The sequence below is a fragment of the Corvus brachyrhynchos genome, unplaced genomic scaffold (genome assembly GCF_000691975.1).
Source record: "Corvus brachyrhynchos isolate BGI_N302 unplaced genomic scaffold, ASM69197v1 scaffold65, whole genome shotgun sequence".
Lineage (NCBI taxonomy): Eukaryota > Metazoa > Chordata > Aves > Passeriformes > Corvidae > Corvus > Corvus brachyrhynchos.
The window spans coordinates 870367-894067 of record NW_008238365.1 but is presented as its reverse complement, the minus strand read 5'-3'; the positions used below and the strand labels follow the sequence as shown (position 1 = coordinate 894067).

The window sequence follows — 23701 nt, the reverse complement described above, 5'->3', positions numbered from 1 at the left end:
ATGGGCCACTTGTTTGTGTGTTGGGAGTGGGAGGGGCAGGTGAGTCTGGACGTGGACACGTAGCCCCCCAGCCTGTAAACACCTCACCCCAAGGGGTGTTTCATTTGGGGCAGAATTCCCCAATGACTCCAGAGCCTGAGTCATTTCCCACAAAAAAAAAAAAAAAATTAAGAAAAGAAGAAACAAAATGAGGCAAAAACCCCCTCAGAGCCACCAACGCCAGCTCCTCTCCACCCAGCACCTTTCCCCAGCGTTATGGTAATGAAGTTAATGTTCATTAGTGCTCTCTGTGGCAGGGTTCAGCGCTGCTCCTGGGGTGGGTGGGAGCAGGAACAGAGCAGCCTTGTTGCCCACACTCCTCTCTCCATTCTTCTGCTGCACAAAAGAGCAAATACAGGGTGGCACTGGCCCTCCTTCAGCTCAGGGAGAGATGAACCTTTGTCTGCTCCCATCAGCTGCTGCTTCTCCTCCCCTGATCATCACTCAGGGGCCGACTCTGGGCAGAGGCCCTGTCACCAGAGCTGCTGTGACATTCAGTTAGAAATGCTCCCAGACTTCTCAGTTCCTCCCGAGGTCCTTGTTCTTCTCTCTGGTCCCAGTGGGACAGGAATGGATGATCCTGGGGGGTCTGTGATTCCATGGCTGTTGGCTCACTGGGCAGTGAGGAGCTGCTGGAGGAGCTGCTGTGGATCCCAGAGCGGTGCCCAAAGACCCACCTGCCCTTTTGGGATCAGCAAAGTGACTCTGCCTCTCCAGGGTGAAGGTATCCTCACTCCAAGCCAGTTTGGGGGCAGGATCAGGAGTGGCTTTTCATTGCATACTTGGGTTTGTGGAGACAGGCAGAATCTCAGACATGGGGTCCTGATTAAAAGCCACGCTCCCAGCTCTGGGTACTTCCTGGAGGGTTTCTTTTGAGGGTTTCTTTTGAGGGTTTCTTGGTTCCTACTTTAAAGCTCCCTCAGAGCAAGTACAGTGAGGCTGAAACCAGCAATTTCGAGATGAGGGTGTCAGCAAGAGTCAGAAGTGACAGAGAGGGGTTTGATTTCGTTTCGAGCTGCCTCCCCTTTGATTACACCCCTCCCATGCTAATGTGCAGGTCTGGAGAGGTGCTGATTTTGTAACTAACCTGAGCAGGAGGTGTCAGGAGGTGTCACCACGCTCCCAGGTGGGTGTGCTCGTGCTGTAAGGAACGTGCTGGGATGTGCACACACCAGCTCTGACAGCTGCTGTGTCACAGCTCTGGCCTGCTCTGATGAAGCCAAGTCCGAGCAGGAAGGAGGGAAGATGCTCCCCTAGCAAAGAAGTAACAGGCTGGGGGTCAGGGACCCTCTGGGTGCCCTCTGTCCTGGCCAGGCACAGACACAGCCAGGTCCTGGTTTGCTCCGTGGCTGAGGAGGGGAAGGAGCTGCCTTTCTATCCCTCTGCTGGGACCGGAGCTGACACGGCCCCTCCTGGTGCTGGGAAGGGCTCTGGGAGGAGGAAAGGAGTCACTGAGCATTTGCAGCTGCTTCAAAGCCGGTGCAGAAGAAAGGAAACACGGCCCAGCCCCTGGTACAAAACACACAGCCCGAGGTTCTTCTGATGCAGAGGGTGAGGGAATATTTAAAACAAATGTTTAATGTGACACAAAGACAAAGCAGCAGGGGAGCGAGCTTTGCCCTCCGCTCTGTCAAACGCAGGAGGAAAGCTGAGCCACTCCGAGCAGAGATCGGAGCATGTTCCCAATCCCCAGAGCAGCTCACGGAGTTAAAGGCCTGACTTGCTAAAAACATAAAAGGCTCTGTCAATTCCAGCAATATTTCTCACTTCAATTAATCATCCCAGAAAATGGTGAGTTTATTGTCTTTGTCTCCATTTAGTGTGAGCAAATCCAACTTCCCTCATTGTCTCTCTGCAGATTATGAAAAGCTTTTGTTGATTATATCATCAAATTAAGCCGAGCCCAGCAGTGTGATTTTCCTCTGAGAACATCACAGTAACAGGCTGTGCCTTAGGTGCCACTGCCCTTCCTTCCCTGTTTAAAATGCTTTCCCTGCCTCCCTGTCACGTTTCTCCTTGCTAACGGGAAAGTGTATAAAAATCACATAATCATTAATATTGAAGAATCATTAGGGCTGATAGAAGCAGCGCTGCCCGCGATGATGTTGTTTTTCATGGTCAGTGCTTTTGGCAAACATTCCAGGCCCGCATCAGCCCAGCTGCTTTTTTAGAGCCCACCAGTTGATCCAGTGACTGTTTGACTCCATCCATCCATTGCTCCCGGAGATGGCTCCAGTTAGATGATCATTTCCCAGGCCTGTGGGGGTAAATGGATTTCTGGAGGCTATTTCAGCTGCCTCCCTCCTCTCACACAGCCCCTGCTTTTGATGCAGACAGCATCCGAAAGGCAGCAATCTGTAGTTGAGCAGTAAAGTCCTGGTTGGGTTTTTATTAAAGCAATGATGTACTGCCTGGCTGAAAAGTGTCAAAACTGCAATCTTGTAACATCAACAAAATAAGGCAGGATCCTTCCCTACGGGAGGGGAACGCTGAGAGCAAGAATGAGCCCGGAATGGGTGGATGGTGAGCATTGCTCTGGGCTGGAGGGATGATGCACATCAGACACAGTCCCTTTGTCCCTTAGTGAGAGCAGACCAAAGGTTCATGGCACACAATTCACCTTTGCCTCTCTCTCCCCTCCGCAGCAGTTCCTTGGCAGTGCATCCAGCTGGGTTTTCTTCTCTTGAGCAGAACTGGAACTGAAGTAGCACTGGAGGTGTTACAAAAGTGCCAAACCCATCTGAGCATGCAGCGAAAGGCTGGGGGAATTTGGGGGAGCAGTTGGAAGTCTGTGAGTGAGGAGGAGGAACTGACCTGAGCCAAACAGAAATAAGTCTCAGGAGAATCCCTGGGCACGGCAGTGAGTGAGTCTTTGTGGAGAAGGAGGTGATGGGGACAGGGTTGGTACGAGGAGCTTCTGCTGCAGAAACAAAACCTGAACCTCATCCAAGCATCTTTGCTGGCAGAGATTCCCAAAGGTCTGCCAGGGGGTGGGTGGGAATGTGGCTCAGCTGAGCAGTGAGTGTGTGTGAGGTGGTGCAGAGGCAGCCTCACGCCTGTGCTACGCCCCAGAGGATGGCTGGTGATGATTCCAGGCTGGAGCCCTGGATGAGTGGTGATGATTCCAGACTGGAGCCCTGGATGGCTGGTGATGATTCCAGACTGGAACCCTGGATGAGTGGCGATGATTCCAAGCTGGAGCCTTGGATGGCTGGTGATGTTTCCAGACTGGAGCCCTGGATGAGTGATGATGATTCCAAGCTGGAGCCTTTCACATGAGGGTTTGTGTTGCTGAGTTGCCCAGGGCTGGGAAAGCAGGACGAGTGTTGAGTCAGGATGGGCTCACACCCTTGGCTGCCCCAGGGCAGGAGGAGTTTCAGGGAACCTGAACAGAAATAAACCCCTGGCACTGAGCTGTTCCAAAGCAGGGTTGTCACATCTCCGATTCCACGGAATGGAATGTGTGGGGCTGTGTGCCCACACACCCTGCAGAGTCTCCTTGGCACATCAGTGCCTCCCTGGGAGCTCTGTGTGCGTCAGACAGCGCCTGGCAGGACGTTTTTTACACACGGTTGGTCCAAGTTCCTCGTTGGAATTTCCTTCAGCTGCGCGTGTCCCATTGCCATCTGCTGGGGAACGGGCAGTGTGCTCGCAGGGAAGGTGCTGCTGGCAAGGGAAGGCCCCTAAATCACCCACTCTGCTCAAGGCTCACTGAGATTCTGGTCTCTCAGCCTCCAGGAGAGGCTGGGGTTTGTGTCTGGGCCGGTCATGGCACGGTGCAGGAATATTTGTGCCCCAGAAAAGCAACTCTGCATCAGGGCAGGAGGATCAAAGTCCTGCCTTGGGTGCTCTTGCACAATAAAACTCAGTCTCTCACAGGTTGTGCTTGGCAGGGGGTTGGAGAGAGGCTGGATGTAGGTTTGCACCTAAGGCTGGAATTGCTGAGCCACTTTGGCCAAGACAGGACTGGAAACAAGGCCAAGGCTTGCAGTTGTGACTGGGGGCTTCAGGTGTGGACCCTGAGCTGTTCCTTGGGGGAATTCTTCCAGAATTCAGAATTCTTTCGGGCCTTTGAAGATTGGGCCTCTCCAGTTTTGGGTGGCAGAGCTGAGCAGCCCTGGTAGGGGATCCCACCCAGACACCCCCAGCACTGGGAGCTGCTGCCTGCCCCAGCCCCCCCAGGCTGATTCAGAGCTGTGCTTCCATCCCTCTGTTGTATTCTTGCCATGCAGGAGGCCTTCGAGGAGCAACTGTGATCGATGCCTTAGATACCCTCTACATCATGGAACTCGAGGAGGAATTCCAAGAAGCCAAGGAGTGGGTGGAGAAGAGCTTTGACTTGAATGTGGTGAGTCAGCTGCTGGGAATGCCTGCCTGTGTCACCTGAACAGCCAGTCCTGATCACTGTCTTCCCTCAGAGTCATCTGGGGAGGGAAACCATGAGCTCTGTGAGGGAAGAAACCACTCAGGTGGTTATTTTCTTTTTGAGGCCAAAGGGAACAGTGCAGTGATTCACCCCAATTTTCTGCTGGTCCCAGCAGGGGCTGCCAGATCAGCCTCACCGTGTCTGGCTGAAAATAAGGTTCAGTGTTTAATGGTTCTTGTGTTTTGGTCTGGGTTATGGAAACAGACACTCATTATTAGACACTCCAAGGAAATTTTGCTCATCAAAGAGCAAGTTCTGTTTCATCTCAGGTAAATGTCTGCCTGTGATAAGATGAGTTTCCCTTTTTGAATTAGATTAAGGTTGTAAACCCAGCTCCCCTTGTCTGGGCCCTTTGTTGGTGTCACTGCTGGGACTTGTGTGACACCTCAGGGGAGCACAGAGAGAGCCAGGGCTTGGAAGGAAGGGCATCCCCTCTAAACATGGCCAGAGGTGCTTCTCTCTGGGGCTCCTGGAGCTTTCCTGGACACTCAGAGCTGTGTTGGGACTCTGGGTGCAGCAGTGCTGGCAGCTGAAGGGTGCTGTCCCTTCTCTGTCCCTGGAGCCAGCTCCTGGATTCCTCCTCCCCAGCTGATGGGATCTCATCAGTGGAACACACAGGGAATGTAAAAACCAAAGTGCAGCTTAAACTTTTATTTGTTTAATGCCAGTCTAGTTGTTGTGAGACATGGTTCTCCCACAGGAACAATGCCTGCAGCTGCCTTTGTGGAGAAGCATCGTTTGGGAGGGCACCACTGGCATTCATGGATTCATAAAAGGCAGCCCACATCTGATAAACCTGGTGAATGGTCTCAGTCTGTTACCGAATCGATAAACAAGGGACAAAATCAACTGGGAGATAATTTATCTGGATTTCATAAAAGCTTTTAATCTTGGCCTGCAGAATAGATTGATCTGTAAAGACAAGAGTGAATGCTACGGATTGATCTGTGGAGTCAGGGAGCACAGCACAGGGAGGCAAGGGGGAAATTAATTAAATATTGCCCTGTACAAGGAGCTCTTATAGTCCAGAAAGGCAAGACAGGGACTCCAGGACCCACAAGCTCTGCATGAAACTGGGTGCTGCGATCTGTCTCCAGCAATTCCACTCCTCATCTCCAGGGAGCTCTTGCTGGGATTTGTGAAGGGCACAGGTTCAGGTGCCCCCTGCTCACTGCAAGTGCTGTGTTGGTGGAGGATCTCCCTGGTTTTGGGGTCTGGCTTGGTGCATCTATGTGAGGGTGGGAATCCTTTCTCATGCAGGTTGGGCAGCCAGGAGCAGGTATTTTTGATAGGGCTGTTTTGAATGCAATCCTTTTGACATTTGCTGGTGATCAGCCGAGGTGGTGGAGCTGAGCTTGTCCCAGGTGAGAGGGTTCTGGAGGGATGCAGTGAAGCCTCACTGGGTGTGGGGCACAGGGACACTGTGCAGCCTCTCTGTCCCCTGACCATCACAGCCCCTCTGACAGGCTCTGCTCCCCTCTCAGCCTGCACAGCGAGTCCCTCAGTGGCAGAAAATACCTTCCTGAAGTGAACTGCATCTGCCCAGTGCAGGGCCTTCTCCACAGGTAAATGGAGAAAGTCGTTTTTCCATGGGCTTGTACAGTTTTCCTTTAAATAAAATGTTTCAAGGTGCACATTTTTATGTCCAACTGACTCACAGCTCTGACTCGAAACAGGGCTGGAATGGCCTGAAGTTGGGGAGTTGGCTGGAATGGGGAGGTTTAGGTTGGTGTCAGGGAAAGGTTCTTCCCCCAGAGGCTGCTGGGCACTGCCCAGGCCCCCCAGGGAATGGGCACGGCCCCGAGGCTGCCAGAGCTCCAGGAGCCTTTGGGCAGCGCTGCCCGGGATGCCCAGGGGGGGGTTGTTGGGGGGTCTGTGCAGGGCCTGGAGCTGGGTCAATGATCCCTGTGGGCCCCTTCCAGCTCAGCAGACCCTGTGATGGTGTGATCTGCCCTGCCTGGCTCAGGGGCTGTCACAGGTGATCAGTGGGGTGGTCCGGGTCACTGCAGAGCAAAGTGCTGTGAGATGGGCCCGGAGCTGTGGGTGAGGGCTGGGGACCGAGGGCTCTGCAGTTTCCCTGTGCACACCCTGCTCTCAGGGCTGTCCTCGTGTCGTTGCAGAACGGAGAAGCGTCCCTGTTCGAGGTGAACATCCGCTACATCGGAGGGCTCCTGGCCACCTACTACCTCACTGGAGAGGAGGTTTGTCCCCACAGCTCTGAGTGTCCCTCACAGCGCCCAGGAGCGAGCTGAGAGGGCTCTCCAGCAGCTCTTCTCTGAGCACCAGATAATCCCCCCATAACCACAGGCTAAACCCATCGTTTTTGTGAATATGGAAATGCCACTAATGTTCCTTTAATTAAGCCTCACATAATTACCTTGCACACACCGTGCACGGCTCATTTGCCAAAGATCTTTTCTCCTGTGGGCAATTCTAGCGAGACACGTTTGCAGTTGGACACATTGCTCCCCGGGGAATGCCGTTTGTGGGGATCTTTGTACTTGTTCCTCTCTAGTCCAAGTCGGGTGAGATTTCATCAGACACCATCCCAGATCCCGCCTCGGGCTAAGGAGGGCAGCTGCTGAGGGACAGGTGCTCCACACTCCGCTGAACAGTCCCTCCGGAGCAGGAATTCCTGAGATAAAATGCCCTGGGATACAGAGGAGGAGGGTGGCAAACAGGGCAGGGCACCTGGATCTACACCACCTTCTGCTGGACGTGTCCAGGGGCTGGAGTGAGGTGATCCTCAGGGTCCCTTCCTACCCCCAAACCGTTCTGGGATTCCATGGTTCTGTCCTGACGGCCCCTGTGACAAAGTGATGCAGCTCCAGAGTGTCCCCCTGGGTGTCACAGCCCCTGTGGTGGATGCTGCATCCCCCTGGAGCCCTGGATAAAGCATGAGGATCTCATTTCCACTTCCCCCCCTCCTCCCCAGCCCTGCCAGAGGCCGGGGCATAATGCCGTAATCTGTTTGATAATGTGCCTGGGCTGGAATTTTACAGCTGGCTGCAGGGAGATGAGGAGATTATTCCTTTGCTCAGGGAGTCTTTGGTGAGCTGAAACTCTGGTTCAAAGGGGAGTTCTGTGAGGACTGGCCCTAAATGAGAGCTCAGCTCTGGTGCTGCCCCACCACAGAGGGTGGGGTGGCTCCTCGTAGTGACACCATTGATCCAGGAGCAGCTCTGTTACTTCAGTTGCATTTTAAATGAGTTCCAGGAATGACTTCCCTCTGTGATTCCCCTCCAGGGAAAACTCTCAAAGACTCAGTGCCCCGACTCAGAGTCTGTCTCAGTGACAGCTTCAACAGGTTTCAGATCAACAGAGCAAAAAGAAACCACATTAAACCACAAAACTCCAGCAGTGACCTCTTGAAGTCCCATCGACAGCTGGGGCAGTGCCTGTCACTTACCCAGTCAGTGTCACCGGGCTGAAAGGCAAAAACCAAGTCCCTGTCTCTTGCTTTCCCTTCTGAACCAACCCCCTGTTTCCATGTGAGAGCATCAAAGGCCTGTGAGCCCACAGGAGAGCTCAGGTTTCCTCAGTGCTGTATTTTTAGAGCAATAAATTCCTGCTTTCTGAGAGCCACCACGACAGGGCTAGAGGTAAAAGGCTTGTGCTTTATCTCCTAAGTCACTTAGAGGCTTCTCCAGATCAGGACTAATCTCTGCAGCGAAGATTAGTGCTTGTATCAGTTTGTCCCAAAATAATTGTGTGTGCTTGCTTTGTGCTGCAAGCCACCATAAGCTGCAATTTGACTGGAAGGCCCAAAACGGAGGCATTACAAATGGAAAAGGGGCAGCTTAGGCATGAAACCACGAATCCTTCTGGGCAGAGAGCTGCAAGGAGAGGATGGTTCGTTTTTACGGCAGGAGATGACACGGGCTGGGCGAGCCCACGCTGTAAATCTAACGGTGCTTCAGCCTAGAAAGATTCCTTCTGATTGTACCTCAGTCATTCCAGCTCCTCGTGTTCTCTGCCATCCTGGGAACGGGAAGAATTTGGAGAGTACTCTTAGGACCAGCTCAGATCACAGGGTGCTGGGCTGTTGTGAGCTGCTCTGGTCCAGGCTGAGGCTTGGGCAGGGGACTGGGTGCTGGTTTAGTGCAGATTTTAGAGGAAATTTAGAGATGCCAAAGGTCAGTGAGGCTTCTGGTTCAGATCTCTTGTGCAGGGGAACCAGGGCACAGCACACCTGGAACAGGGGGTTCTTAGACTGCAGCACTTCCAGTGTTTTACAACGGTGTGTTTGGAGAAGGGGACGTGAAGGAATCCTGGGTGACTCGTTTCATCAAATATTTATCCTCTCTTTTCACAGGTGTTCAAGAGTAAAGCTCTGGAACTCGGAGAGAAGCTCCTGCCAGCCTTCAACACCCCCACTGGAATCCCACGTGGAGTCATCAACCTGGGCAGGCAAGGCACACGTCCTCACAAGCATTTCCTTTAGTTCTGGGTGTTTGGGAAGGACCAGGAGCAGCAGCAGCAGCTCCTCAGAGCTGCCCCCTCTAGAGCAGATTCCTCGAGGTCATTTGCTTTGCCAGCTCAAACCTTGGCAGAGATTGCAGGTGACTCAGGTCAAACCCAGCTGTGTTTTATTAATTTGGGGCTGTCCACAGTTTTTTCCTCTGCCTCCTGACAGGGCTCCCTGCTGCAAGAGCATTTTCCTCACTATCATCTGCTTTGAAAGGTGATTTTGTAGTCTGCTCGTAGCATGGATTTTTGTGGTGTGCCCAGCTAGATGCGTGTGAATTTATCCAGGAAAAACGGATTAAAAAAATAGGAAAAACTGGGAAAGGGGGTGGATGGGACTGGCTGATGGTTTTGGTGCTGGAAATGGGGGAGAATACAGAACACAGCCCTCAGCCAGGCTCTGTCCTTCCCTTACAGCCCCCACACTCAGGTCGGTGATGCTCTCATGGCCAGGGGAGGCTGAGTTCAGTAAATCCCTGCAGAAGGTCGGGCAGCAAACAGAGGCAGAGCTGGAGCTGCCCTCCTGCTCCCTGGCTCTCCTGGCAGACAATGCTTTGCTGGTTCTGATGCCTGCAAACAAATCCTGCGGGTGAGAGCTGCGGGAAATGTGGGTTAACAAAGCCTTTCATCCTCACCTCTTGTGAAACTCTGGAAGTCATTATTCAGCCCTTAGCCCAAATCTCCTCCTTGGCTCTGCGAAGCAAAAGACTTCCAAATATTTGGCTCACGCTGCTGCGTTGCTCAAATATCACTGTCACCCCTCAGTTGTCTGATGTGCTCAAGATCCCGGGGAAAATTGGAGCCACCAGCACGGCTGTAATTGTCCTTTTTTACAGCACAGACACATCCTGCTTCCTCTGTGGCTGATAAAGGCTCTGCACAGACTAACCTTTCACAGAAATGCCAGACCCTCCCCTGCCCTTTGTGAAGACAATTGAAGCAGCCTCTCTCTGCTCAGACTATTCCCAAAATGTTTTGCCGATGACCTTGAGTGAGAGCAAAGAAAATCAACAGAACACCCAGCCCATACCCAGAACCCCATTGCTGCCTGGAGCTCCTGGCTGTGGGGCCATGAAACTGCTGTGAGGGCTGGAGTGGGAATCGATTCAGGAGCAGGGATGAGGGGAGCTGTATCCACAGCCTGAGCTGCTGTAGGAACACGATGAACAGCCAAAGGCTGTAAACCCACAAGGGAGGGGAATTAGTGTGGAAGTGGAAGCAGAGGAGGGTGAGGTGAGGCTGTGAGACCACACTGACCCGAAGAGCAGGGCCAGAACAAAGCCCAGAAGAGTTTTGCAACAAGGAGTTCTCCCTCCAATCCTGGTTGTGCAAGGATGTGCTAATTCCAGAGAGACCTCACCACCCCAAAAGGAGGAGGGTCCTGCAGCATGTGTGGGCCTCTGTTGGTGGCAGCTTGGGGGCGTGGGTTTAGAAGGACATTCAGAAATTGGAAACAAAAACCCCCCTGGCATTGAGTCAATTCTGCACATGCATTTTCGAGGGCTCAAGCACAGACAGCCCCCCCAGCTCTTCCATAACCAGCTGGATTTATCTCCTCCTGTCACCTTTTCCTCTGGGGTCCCCTCTCTGCTGATGAGCTTCCCTGTGGCCGCCTGCTGTCCGCTGGCTCTGTGTCCTATCTCACACAGCCTTGTTTTCCATCCTGCTGCTCCAACTGCCTCGTTGTCTGCCAGGGCCTGGAGTTCTGTGTCTCTTCCAGCTGCTGCTCTGTGCTCCCTGTTCTGCACTGTGATCTCTCTCCCTGTGCCTCCCGTGCTCTATCCCTGGCCCTGCTTTCCCTCACGTCTCCCTAAACCCTCTGTACCTCCGGATTTTTCCTCACCATCCTCTCCTGGCCTCTCTCCTGACTTGGCACTGGTTTTGCTGCTTTGGATCCCCATGAGGGCAGGCGATGATTTGACATTTCAGACCCACTTATCTGGGAGATAAAGGAGGTTCTGGGCACGTTCTTTTCTCTTGGAGGCCAAGGTCCTTTAAACAGTAGCTTCCTCTGAGCTGTTACAAAACACAGCAGCTGTGAAGGCCCAGTTTGTCCAGCCTGTAATGCTGGTAAAGAATGTTTTCCTGCAGGGGGTCACTGCAGGCTGCTCTTTAACCCAGGGACACGGTGCAGATGGGCTCTGTTTCCTGCAGACCCCTCTCCACGAGCCTTGCTGTGCTGTTTGACCCAAGGCTCAGGCTCCCAGCGGCACATCCCATGCTGGCTGTGGTTTTTGGGAGGGCAGGTCCCTGGGACAGGGCTGTGATGATCACTGTGACCCCACAGAGCTGCTGTGACAACAAACACAGCCCCGCTTGGCTGCTCCAGCCCTGCTGAGCGGGGAGGGCAGCTCTGTGAGGCTGTGTTTGTTACAGCCTCCCTCCAGTGCAGTAAATAAAGGCAAGTAATTGACCCTTTACAGGAGCGAGAGCACCCTGGGGCTGCTCCGGGGTCAGCAGATCCGTGCAGTGCTGCGTTGGATCTCACATTTAGAACTTACCTGCTTTATCACATCATTTTGTGCTGCTGCTGAGGTTTCTTTCCACCCTCATTATGTATCTCATTGGATATTCATCTGGATTAGCGTTAGATTTTGACATTTTTCTATTCATTTCTTTATTAATTTATTAATGCCACACTCGCCTGGCCAGGACTGGCTCCCGACCCCGCCGGGGTTCTTGGGGTGCCCCTTGGAGCCGCGCTCGGTGCTCCCGAAGCAGAAGTGCTGCTGCAGCCTCTGACCCTCGGCAGGGCAGGCTGAGCCCGGCACGCTGCTGATCTAATGGCCCTCTTTGTCTGGAGGCAAGCAAACAGCTCAGGACCTTCGATGCTTTTCTCTACATCACAGCCAGGGAAACTTCTTCTTGGGTTTTTTTTTTCGTTCTCAGAAGGATCATTAGTTTTCACCTCCTGTAAACAACAAACCCTTCTCCTCTCCCAGCCAAGCTTCCCGGCGCCATCTAGTGTCACCCCCACCCTTCCCTGTCCCTGGAAACCTGTCACCTCCTCGGCATTAACTGCAAGGAGATGGAAAATCAAAGCCACGACACCTCTGAGGTGGCTCTGGGCCAGCACCCGCAGAGGCTGCTTTGGGACCGAGTCCTTACACACAACCCCATATCCTTCAGGACATTGCCCTGTCTGGGGGGTTCCAGAGAGGCCCAGAGCTGTGGGGTACCAGAAGGATATTTTATCCCAAAATATCTGCGTAGGGCAGGGTGTCGGTGCTCTTCCAAAGCTGTTTTTCAGCTGAGCTGTTTGGGAGGGATTCCTCTCCCACAAGAAATGCAGTTTGTGCAGTCTGTGTGTTAGCCCAGTCCTAAACAATCTCTGTAAAACTACAGCTCCATCCCACTGGAACTGATCCTGGAAACCTGTGTCTGTCCTAAATCTCTCTGTGTGTCCTTTCCATGGCCCTCATGACACCTGGGGTGCAGCACATGCCCCTGGCAAGGGCAGAGCTGCCCTGGGACAGGGCCACCGCAGGCTCTGGCTGTGTTTTCCTGGCAGTGAAGGCTCCCTGTTCTCTCCTTGCAGTGGCATGAGCTGGAGCTGGGGCTGGGCATCCGCTGGAAGCAGCATCTTGGCAGAATTTGGGACCTTGCACTTGGAATTCCTGCACCTCTCTGAGCTCTCTGGCAACCCAGTGTTTGCAGAAAAGGCAAGTAACCCCCAGCCTGGGCCTCTTCATCCTCCTGGAGTGTTTTTCCCAGTGTGGGTGAAGTTGTGTGAATTTTACTCAGATGAGGGCATGGCCAAGATGAAGCCATCAGGTGGGTGCAGATCCCCCAGAAACCTGCTTTGAGGGAGACAGATTGTTCCAGGCAGAATCCAAACTGCCCCCCATGAGCCCAAGGGAAATGGGGCTTCTCCAGAGTGCCACAGTGGGGTAAAACCAGTAGGATTGCCCAAAAACCCTTCCAAAATGATGCTTTTCCAGGATATGTCCAGTGCAGGTCTGTCAGATGTGAAACAAGGAGGGAATTTGAAGGAGAGATGGGAAAAAAAGGAGGAAGAAGCCGGGAGAGCAGAGTGGAGCGAGGATGGAGTGGATGGAAAGCAGTGAGGGTGGGATGAGCAAGAGGAAAGTCACAGAGGAGGGAAAAGCAGAGGGTGAAGGGAAACAGGAAACTCTGTGGGAAGATAAGGAGAGGCTGGGGATGTGAAATAAAGAGACAAGCCCGAGTTTCCTGAGGACAGGGATAATGACAAACTGCTCCCAGGGAGGGGGAGGCGAGGAGAGGCCAGGGAAGGGAGCAGTGAAGGAAAGAAAGGGAATGAGGGGAGGGGAGAGATGAGGAAACACTGGAGAAGCTGCTGAAAACCAGAATTGCATCCTCATTCTGGGTTCAAACTGTGGCATTTTGAGCCAGGGTCAAACCTCTGTCCCCAACCTAATGGATTTTCCTCTTCTCCTCCTAAGCCCGTGAAGGGAAAAGGGTAAAAACCTTTCTAATGGACTCTGCTGGGCTGATGTGTGCACAGAAAATGGATCACATCCACCCTGACACCCTCAGAGAGGGAAAATGTGGGATGGTGTGGGCTCAAACCTGTGGGAAATTACTGCAGAGGAGCAGATCAGCTCATGAACTCCCAGCTTGGGACTTGGGTGATTTTAGCAGGAATTAAATTCCATCTGTGTCTTTTACTCAAACCTGTCATTAATATGCCAAGCTCCCAAACTCCAGTAAACATCACGGAGCCTGACAACTTCCTTGGAAGCACTGGCTTAAGCCCGTAGCCAGCTTTTGGCATGCAAATTGTCAGATTTTGTAAAAGGTTTAGAGTGAATTAGCTGCTCTGTAGGTTATAATAGAATATTTATGCTGCATGGAGTTTAACTGGGTCCCTTAAGGGAAAGGCCGATTGGATTTAATGGGGGTGAAACCAAGGGAGGCTTTAGAGAGTTAAGTGCTGGCTGTTCTGGGGTATTAAAGGAACTGTCCGTTGTTGAAATTAAAGGCCCCAATTCATCACATTAAGTGACCACATGGTGAATTTAAGTGCTGTGTGAGTCACTCATCCCTGCCACTCCTTTCCCTTTGGATCATGGAAAAAATCACCCCTGGCATTGCTCACATCTCACATTTCCACCCAGATCCCCAATCACAGAATCAGATTGGGGTTTGGGAGGCGCCTTAGAGCTCCTCCCACCCCCCCCCTGCCATGGGCAGGGACACCTCCCACTGTCCCAGGCTGCTCCAAGCCCCAATGTCCAACCTGGCCTTGGGCACTGCCAGGGATCCAGGGGCAGCCACAGCTGCTCTGGGCACCCTGTGCCAGGGCCTCAGCACCTTCACAGGGAAGGATTTCTCCCTAATATTTCATCTAAACCCGCTTCCTTTGAGTTTTAATCCGTTCCCTTGTCCTGTGCAGCCCCGCAGCCCTGGCAGCAGAGCAGTAACCCCACCCTTGTGTCTCCTCTCCCACAGGTGATGAACATCCGCAGGGTCCTCAACAGAGTGGAGAAGCCACAGGGCCTCTACCCCAACTTCCTGAGCCCGGTGACGGGGAGCTGGGTGCAGCGTAGGTATCACCCTGCCTCCCCTCCTGCCTGCAGCATCCCAGAGGAAGCAGCAGCCCAAGCAGTGCCGAGGCAGGCAGGCTGTGGTACATGTGATGAGATAACACAGCCTTTGCAGGGTGCAGCGCAGCAGTTGTGCACTTGGCCCATCAGCCCTGTGTCCAGCTGAGTGTCCCACGTCCAGAGAGAGAACCAGGGCCTTCCCTGCACAGGGGAGGGTCCTGGCACATGGTCCAGCACACAGGGATTGGGAACCAGCACAGCCCTGTGGGATCTTGCACGGAGCCCACAGAGCTGCTTGGGTGAGATTCCCCTCTGGAGTGGCTGCAGCAAGTGAGGAACCACCTGGAGAGGCAGAGGGCTTGGAGGAGTCGTGGATCCCCCTCAGATCCAGGGATGAATTCTCCTGTGTGCATTCATGTTCCTGTTACCATGGTACCCCTGCAGAGAGTGATTTGGGAAGGAAGGATGAGATAAGAATGTTTTGTTTTCTCCTGTGGGGAACCCAGCACTGGAGATGTGGCACGAGGGAGATCCTGGGTCTGGTGTGCAAGGGGAGCCAGAGTCAGGGAAGGTCTTGGAGAGAGCGGGGGAGTTCTGGAAGCAGTGCCCCCAGGGAAAGGTAACACACACAGCCCCTTCCCCACCCAGGGAGGAGACTGTGCCCCTCCTCTTGGGCCACCCAGGGGCAGAAGTTCCTGGGGTGGGAACAGGAGATGCCACTTGTGCAGCTGTGCCCTGACCTCCACCTTCTGCTCTGTTACTGATCTGCTTGGTTTGGCTGCTGGATTTGATGTTCCTTTGTCAAAGCAAAGTCTCTTTCTGCAGAGGCTGGTGTGAGCCTGTCAGTGAGTGACATGTATTATTTAGGAAGGTGACTCTGAGTCCTCACATTGCCTGGTGTCCCCATGTTTTGTTGCACTTTTTGCCGGGCTGGATCACTCCAGACCTTTCCCATTGTCGCTTTTACGGCTCTGGTGGCAACAGTGGCTGAGGCAGGGACAGAGCTCTGGCTGTGAGCAATCCCTGACCTTTCACTGGCAGGGCTGGTCCCAGCAAAATGGCTGGGAGGGTCACAGTTTTCCCATTAAACCAGAGCTGCCCTTTGGTGCTGTGAGGAAAAACCAGGTTTCTGTTCACCCCATTGATTGATCCTCGCTCAGGGTTATCCCATCCCTTTGTCAGCAGCTCAGCTTCCCCTCTGCAGAGTTGCTGTTCCGTGTTTCCCCTTGAAGAGCTGATCCCCCATCCCCTGCTGCTCCCTGAGGTTCCCTTCCCTTTGGGTTATCCCTGCTGGCAGCTGCCAGTCCCACACTGCACATCTGGGCAGACACCAGCATCAGTTCTGCCTGCTCAGTGCTGCTGAGGGGACGAGGAGGAGTTCCTGGCTGCTCCGTGACTGATCCCTGTGGAATCTTTGGGAAACTGAGGAGCTCTTACCCAGCTGGGTGCAACTCTCAGCTGGATACCCAGCCCTCATCTCTTCTGCCATGAATTTAATTCTATTTTCTGTCTGCAGATTTCCCTGCATTGCCCTGAAGTTGCTGATGTAAAGAGGGGCCTGTTGGTGCTTCTCAGAGCACATCCAAAGTGGCCTCTGACTGCTTGTGTTGGGAGAGGCAGATTCATGCCAAAGGCCTGGAAATTTCCTGTCTCCCAGACAGACTTCCACAGGCTGTTTGTGGCAGCTGCTGAGGATATGACCTTGGGATCTGACTCCAGATTCCAGGGAGGGAGAAGAGTGATCAGCCCCTTCTGCAGCTCCAGTGCTGCTGGGGAGAAATAGATGAGGACCAGAGCAGGGAGGCATCTGCAGCCTGCTCCCCGGAGGTGCCAGGCTCTCATTTTCTCTCTCGTCGTTAAAGCTCTTTGCAGGAAGCTGTTTTCCTTGAGATTGCTGTGATTTTCTTAAAAGGTGTATCTTTGACCTGGCTGAATGAGCAGATGTTGTAAGTAAAGAGGCTGTGCTGCTCCTCAGTGAGTGCAGTTGTTACCTCTGGGAAATGAAAGCCCAGTCCCCTGCTGGAGGCAGGGATTTGTTTATGCAGAGTGCCTGGGAGGCAAACGCTGCCAGGGCTGCTGCCATATGGAAGGCAATTATGTACCAGGGCTGCAGCTTTGGTGAGTTTATGAATGACACACTCAGGATCACAGAGCTGCTCTTTAAAGGCAGGCTGTGTTTGCAAATACTCTGCCCTCTCTCCTCGCACGGAAGCCGCGTGTTTAATCCCATTGTTTTGCCATGGATTATTCCCTGGATCATTGGACACAGTGTGTCAGGGATGTTTGCTCTTCAGGTCAGGAAAATGCATGGCTGTTAGTTTCTGCTGCTGGGAGAATTTAGCATTTGGAATAAGCCTCGGGACTTTTTCTGTGTGCAAGGAGAGGGGAAACAAAAATCTGAGCAGCTCTGAGCACCTGCTGCATGTGCTTAGCTGGGAGATGAGGATGGGGCAGAGCCAGGGGTGGACACTGTTAATTAACAGGGATGGCTCAGTCCAGGGAGGGTAATTTGTCTTGCTCTGCTAAAAATGGGACTGCTTGACTGCTTTAAAGAGTGAGAAGGCTGCTGTTCCCCCAGGGGTACAGTTTGAAGCTGTAAATCCGTCCAGCAGCTCCCCCCAGGCACAAACCTGCAGCCATCAGGCCCATTTCACACTGCAACCCCTCAGCACCTCCTGCAAGGTCAGAGCAGGGGGTGCTCTGAGCAGACAGCCTTGGAAGTTTGATTTCTGCAGGGGGAAATATGCAGTGCACATCCCTGTACCTGACTTTATCATTTTAATGTGCCAGCAGCCCCCAGCCTTCCCCAGGGCTCAGAGTCCCTCCGTGAGCCAGGAATACAAATGGCACCACGCAGGAGTGTCTCCAGCAGCCCCTTGCTGGCAGCTCTGTGGGATGCCACACCTCTCCTTCCTTTCCTGAGGCAGGGAGACAGCTCCCAGGGGCTCCATCTACACGGAAATCTATCAATACCCACCACTGCTTTTGGTTTATGAGGGCGGATTTATGATGATGGCTCCATAAACAGGAAGCATCTTCACGTTGCAGTATAAATAACGTGTAAAATAAGGCCTCTGAATGGTTCTGGTAAGGGATACTAATGCTCTGCAAAATGACAGAACATTTTTCTTCTGATTGCACTTTCCACCTTTCTTCCTTTCTGAAAAGCAGTGCTGCAAGCTCTCCCCAGGAAGCTGGGAAGAGGAAGGAGAGAACAAGGGCATTAAATAGGACATGATTGTTTCCCCTTTGTAGAGCAGCTGCTCATTGTATATCACGAACCTGAAGCTCTTCTCTGGCTTTCCCACCACAGACCACGTCTCCATCGGGGGGCTCGGGGACAGCTTCTATGAATATCTCATCAAATCCTGGCTGATGTCAGACAAGAAAGACTCTGAAGCTAAAAAGATGTACGATGATGCCTTGGAGGTGAGGAGCGAGGTGCTGCTCTGTGGTTTTTGCGGGGGACATGGTTCATAAGAAGGTTTCAGACCTTCAGAATAAGTCCTTGGATTTCCTGGGTACTCACTCCTGTCACTAAGTAACACTGAGTCAGTTTTACTTACTGTCCACCCTCTTGAAATGCTGATTTTCATCCCTTCAGGCGATAGAAAAGCATCTGGTGAAAAAATCTGCAGGAGGCTTGACCTACATCGCAGAGTGGAGGGGTGGCATCCTGGACCACAAGATGGGCCACTTGGCCTGCTTCTCTGGGGGCATGATTGCCCTGGGAGCCGAGCACGCCGCGGAGGAGAGGAGGCAGAGGCACATGGAGCTGGCTGCAGAGATCACCAGCACCTGCCACGAGTCCTACGCACGCTCAGGTGGCCTGGGGGGTCCCTGGGGTCACCCACAGCCCCAGGAGAGTGGGGTTTGCCTGGCAGGGGTTTGCTCTGGGCTGTTCTGTGCCTCAGCTGCATCTGCACCCCTGGGTGGGGCTTTCTCTGGGCTTTCCTGGGATGTCTGGGAGGGACAGAAATGTGCTCTGTGGAGCAGCAGCTGGAGCAGAGGGACAGGCAGCTGGGAGCTCCTGGGGCACAGCTGGGGCTGAATCCTGGTCCTGCCTCAGCCACAGTCCCACGGGACATCCCTTTGCAGGCAGGAGGGGAGGATTAGCAGGGATTAATTGCAGAGTGTCCCATTATGGAGCAGAGCAGCTGAGAAGCCCAGCAGGGCAGTGCTGGACACCTGCAGCTGCTGGTGGGAACCAGAAGAATGGAGTTACTGAGCCTCTCCCAGCTGTCTGAGTCCTCATTTCACAAGTACAATTTCCTTCCACCATGCAGAGCTTTGGAGAGCAGTGAGTGGAGAGGAGTGAGGGACTGGGTTGGTTCTCTGCCTGCAGGAGCTGCTTTGGACACCACTGCTTTCTTTGTAGGCATCCCTGCAGCTCCTGGGAGGCTGCAGGCAGCTGAGGCAGCTCTCCAGGACCTTGTCAGGCACAGGTCTGTCTCCACAACTGCATCCAAGGATTGTTCCACACCTTCCCCACACCGGCCAGCCCAGTTTGGCAGCTGGTGCCCAGCATGTTTGCCCAATAAACTTCAAGCTAACCTGAAATGATGTTTGCAAATAATTCTTTTTCCCCCCCTCCAGCACTTACAGAACTAAAACAAGCCATGTGAACTAACAACCCTGTTTTCCAACAGGGAGAGGGTTGGTGTCAAAAGCACAGATCTGAGTGCTGGAGAGTGCTTGCAAGACACTGGGATTTTTAACTCAAAAAGACCAACATACCCCTGATGTTCTGTTGATAAAAGCAGTGAAGTTGGTTCAGCCTTTCCTGATCCCTTCTCTCCAAAGGCGCTGCAGAAGAAAAAGCTTTAGTTGAGTGTTGGCATCCTGAGCAACATAACAGCACCTGGACAGTGCCCCTCTCATGTGCTCCCCTCTCAGTGCCCAGTTCTGTGTGTGCTTCTCCCCAGATACCAAGCTGGGCCCCGAGGCCTTTCGCTTCGACGCGGGCAGCGAGGCCATGGCCACGCGGCTCAGCGAGCGCTACTACATCCTGCGGCCCGAGGTGGTGGAGAGCTACATGTACCTCTGGAGGCTCACCCACGACCCCAAGTACAGGCACTGGGGCTGGGAGGTGGTCAAGGTAAGGCTGGGGAGGGCACAGAGCTCTGCAGGTGGCTGCATTCCTACAGAAAGCTTCGCTTCGGTCGGTGGAAGGAGCGGAAATTATTTAAATTGTGTTAAACACCGAGATACGTCAGAAATGCTCGAGGTCGGGTTGGATGGGGCTCTGAGCAGCTGGGTCTGATGGAAGGTGACCCTGTCCATGGCAGGGGGGTGGAATTGGGTGATTTTTAAGGTTCCTTTCAACCCTAACTGTTCTCAAACCCATGAGCAGTGGGGCAGGAATACACAAAGTGCCTCAGTGTAGGTGTTATTTCCGTTGTGGATGTTTTATTCTCCCTTTTGGGCTGCACTGCCATCTATCAACCAGCCAGTTCAGGTGGCTGGTGTTTCCCTCGCTGTTCCATCAGAGCCAGCCTGGTTCCCAGAGCCTGGAGTAACCCCCACGCCCCTCGGTGAGGGACAGAGGCTGCAGGAAACCTGGATTTGTAAACTGGCTTGGAACGCAGCTGAGGGTGATGGATGAGTTACTCCCCACTGCTGCATGTTGCTGAGGTCTCTGTTCCTTTCCCAGGCCCTGGAGAAGCACTGCAGGGTGGAAGCTGGGTTCTCTGGCATCCGGGATGTTTACACCACCACCCCCACCCACGACAACATGCAGCAGAGCTTCTTCCTCGCAGAGACTCTCAAGTAAGTCTGGGCTCACAGGGGCCTTCCAGAGCAGCACAATTCCTGCAGCATCCACTTCATGAGCCTCAGATTAAAAAAGGGGAGTCTTTTCTTCCAGGGAGAGGTGTCCCTGCCCAGGGCAGGGGGCTGGAACGAGATGAGCTTTAAGGATCTTTCCAACCCAGCCCATTCTGTGGGGAAAACTGGGCAAGGCAGTGGGTGCTGCAAAGCTTTGGGAGTTTCCTGCTGCAGAACCACTGCTGCCATTGGCACCTTCGAGATTCCTGCTCAGGTGCTGGGTTTGAAGGACTCTGCTGTGACCCAGAGCTGGGTTAGGTGGGAAGGGTGGTGATTTTCCAGGGAGTTGGGAGGGTGTCACCACGTACAGAGGCAGCCATCACCTGTGCCTGCCTGGAGTCCCTCCTGAGCTCCTTTAACCCCTCTGTGTCCCTCTCCCGTGGCTCCAGGTACCTCTATCTTCTGTTCTGTGAAGATGATGTGCTGTCCCTGGAGGATTGGGTGTTCAACACCGAGGCTCATCCCCTGCCCATCAACCACACGGACTTTAAAGCAGCAGTGCAGCCCTGAGGCCCCTGCCCAGCTCCTGCTCCCCCAGCCTGGGCAGACTCTGCTTTTCCTTTCCATTAAAGGAATTCCTGTTGTTCCTGAAATGGTATTTGGGGGCACTAGTCCAATTCCGGACAGTATTTTCTTGGGAAGATGAACCATGACTAAGCACCTTCTTTTCCTCTGTGAGGAGCTCTCTTAGGCTGATGATGAGATGTTTATTCTGGGCCATACACAGTTCATAGACATTCCTTTATACAGAGAATTTATATGAAATCCACTGATTTTGCTTTCTAGTGGCCAAAGGACTGGAAGTTTGCCATAAAATAGACTTTACACACACACACGCATCCTCCTTTCCGTCTTCTGTTTCATTTCTGCCTTTTATCTGCTCCTGGATTTATCACCTTTCCAGTGAACAGTTTTCAGTATTCTGGGATTTCTGGTGCTGGGCTTTGGGGGCTCTTCAGGAGGGACAGGAGAACGAGGAAGGGCAGTCGTCCTTGGTGTGGGACAGCAGCTGGAATGCTTGGGCACGGGTGAAGAGCCAGCTGAGAACTCAGGAGTGAAGGGAGGACAGGGAAAGGTGACGTTTTAGTGGGAAAAGAAGAGGATCAGACCCTCCACACACAGGAGCAGCCTCAGGTTGGAATTTGCAGATTTGCAGGCCCTGCTCCTCGTGGGGGACTTGAACCACCCTGATCCCTGCTGGAGGGGTAACTCAGCAGGACAGGAGCAACCCAGGAGGCTCCTGCAGTGGATTGGTGATAAATTCCTCCTCAGGTGACAGAGGAGCCAACAGAGGGGCTCTGCTGACCCCAAACTGAAGATCCAAGGCAGCTCTGGCTGCAGTGGCCATGAGATGGTGAGTTCAGGATCCTGAGGGCAGGAGGGAGGGGGAAAAGCTCCACCCTGGGCTCCAGCAGAGCAGACTTGGGGCAGGGAGACCCCAGCGGTGCCCTCCAGCCTCAGCCATTCTGTGACTCTGTGGTGTCAAAATTGTAACTAAACCAAAACCTGTCTGCAGGATTCTTGCTCCTGATGTATTTTTTATATACTTTTTTTCTGTGCTCTTAAAACACATTTACCACCCATCACATCTCATTTAACTTTCCTTTATCGGTTTTTTTTTTGTGTTTTTTACTTTTATTTGGAACTAAATGTTACGAGTCACTTGTAATAATTTTACTGCTGTAATAGTCAGATCTGTGAAACAGAATAAAAGTCTTGTAAAATAAAAAGCCTGTTGGGGTTGATCCTGTAAAAGACCAGTTACTCCATGCTTGGAATGAGACAATGCTGGTGAATTTAAAGAGTTTTGCACAGCAGAAGTTGATTTCTGGGGGAATCCAGGCAGTGTTTGACAGCAATTCCCAGCTCTCTGAAACAGCTGGATCTGGGATCAGCATTCCCTCTGATCACTGCAAAGCTCTGTGGCCCTGGGGGATGGAACATTTTTGTTCATTCTTGTGACAGCCTCGTGACAGTTGGTTCATTCAGCAACTTGGGGGAAATAAAGTTGCTTTGAGGAAGTTGTGAAAACAGAAAATGTTGTTTCTAAATTCCTGCCTTTGTAATTCCCTGAGAGAAATAAGATTGTCAGATGGGGACTTAGCATTATCCCAGGGATAAAGATGCTGGCTGGTAAGCCTGGCCTAGAGGAATGGTTATTGGTAAATAAACATCTTGGGAGTGAGCTGTGTTATCCGGGAGATTTGGGGATCGGGAAGCTCTCGTAGCTCAAAGGATTTTGATAATGGATTAAGGGAATTTCTTAAATAAGAACGCCCTGCTCTTGGAATAACACAGAACACTTTGCCTGGCAGAATTTAAACCCCCAAAATAAACAGCAAGGTTCTGGTTTCCTTTAGGAACAGATCCTGGTGTTAACCTGAGAGCTCCATGGTTGGCTTCCCTTTCACACGAGTGAGTGGCAACATCCCACACCCTGCCAGAGGAAGGTTCCTGCAGCTCAGCAGCCACACCACAGGTCAGGAGGTGTTTGAACTGCCCTGAGGAGGCAAAGCTTATCCCTGACTCTGCTCCCAGGAGCTCCAGGCCAGGCACAGCAGAAGCTTTTGGTTGCAAGCGGCCGCGCTCGAACGTTTCCGATGGTGCCGAGGCAACTCTGCAAACTCCCCTGCCTGGGCTCCCAGATATCCCTGAAATCCCCAGGGATTAAGCACAGGCATCAAGCTCAGCATGGCCGTGTTTAGCAGGACTTAAGATTTACTCCAAGGATCAGCTTTGTTCCAAGGCCTGGCCCTGATCCACACCAGGGATTTTTCTGTCCCACAGCACTGCAGGTAACGGGAATGTTTGTCCTGCTGTGCCTTGAAATGCTTCTGCTCCTCCCTTCCCCGAGCCCTGGCCGGATGCTGCTGCACCCTGGGAGCCCTCCCTGTGGAAGCAGGGGCTGCATCCGAGCCCAAATTCCTCCTGCCAGGTGGGATTTTCCTGCCCAGAGGGAACCCCTTGGTTTCCAGACTTGGAGCAGGTGAGTAAATGGAGTTGCACTGAACCAGAGGTTTGGCTGTAAATGCCTCACGGGAAGGATCTGGGGAGATGTGTGTCCTTCAGCTGCTTTCCTGCCTTCCAGGCTCAGGCATGTGGGAATTCGGTTGGGTTTTGGTGGTTTTTTCCTGCTTGGAGTCACCAGGCAGTGCCACCAGCCTGGGTTATTGCCCATTTCCCCTGGAACATTCCACTTCTACTTCAGAAGCTGTCATTACCATCTTAATTTTCACCATCAGAGCTTGTGGCCCTCCTTTATATCAGAAGGAATTTCCTGTAAATGAAGTTCTGATAACAGAAAGTTGCATCAGTGGTGGAGATGAAAACTCTTCCCTATCACTTGTACAACCATGGGCTGCTGTTGCCTGGCCTGCACAGAGATAAAACAAAACCATCCAGAAAACAAATGCAC

At 52.8% G+C, this 23701-nt stretch overlaps 1 protein-coding gene and 1 long non-coding RNA gene across 3 annotated transcripts in view; both read left to right on the top strand.

The window, feature by feature from the left end:
• Nucleotides 1-167, top strand: part of LOC108447134 — a 14004-nt gene extending 13837 nt beyond the window's left edge. The window contains exon 2 of the long non-coding RNA XR_001862533.1: nt 40-167. This is a non-coding gene — a long non-coding RNA (uncharacterized LOC108447134). The remainder of the gene's footprint in view (nt 1-39) is intronic.
• The window catches only part of MAN1C1 (mannosidase alpha class 1C member 1), a 55126-nt gene extending 33095 nt beyond the window's left edge, over nt 1-22031 (top strand). The window contains exons 3-12 of one of the 2 annotated variants that reach the window (XM_008635045.2): nt 4272-4387; nt 6586-6666; nt 8781-8875; nt 12471-12594; nt 14366-14459; nt 17774-17889; nt 18065-18284; nt 19386-19558; nt 20114-20229; nt 20676-22031. In XM_008635045.2, the coding sequence (XP_008633267.2) occupies nt 4272-4387; nt 6586-6666; nt 8781-8875; nt 12471-12594; nt 14366-14459; nt 17774-17889; nt 18065-18284; nt 19386-19558; nt 20114-20229; nt 20676-20796 (1256 nt within the window). In that variant the 3' untranslated portion in view covers nt 20797-22031. Of the gene's footprint in view, nt 1-4271; nt 4388-6585; nt 6667-8780; nt 8876-12470; nt 12595-14365; nt 14460-17773; nt 17890-18064; nt 18285-18838; nt 19177-19385; nt 19559-20113; nt 20230-20675 lie in introns of those variants that run through there. The other variant, XM_017736205.1, reaches the window with a different exon arrangement.
• The last annotated feature ends 1670 nt before the right edge of the window (nt 22032-23701 follow it).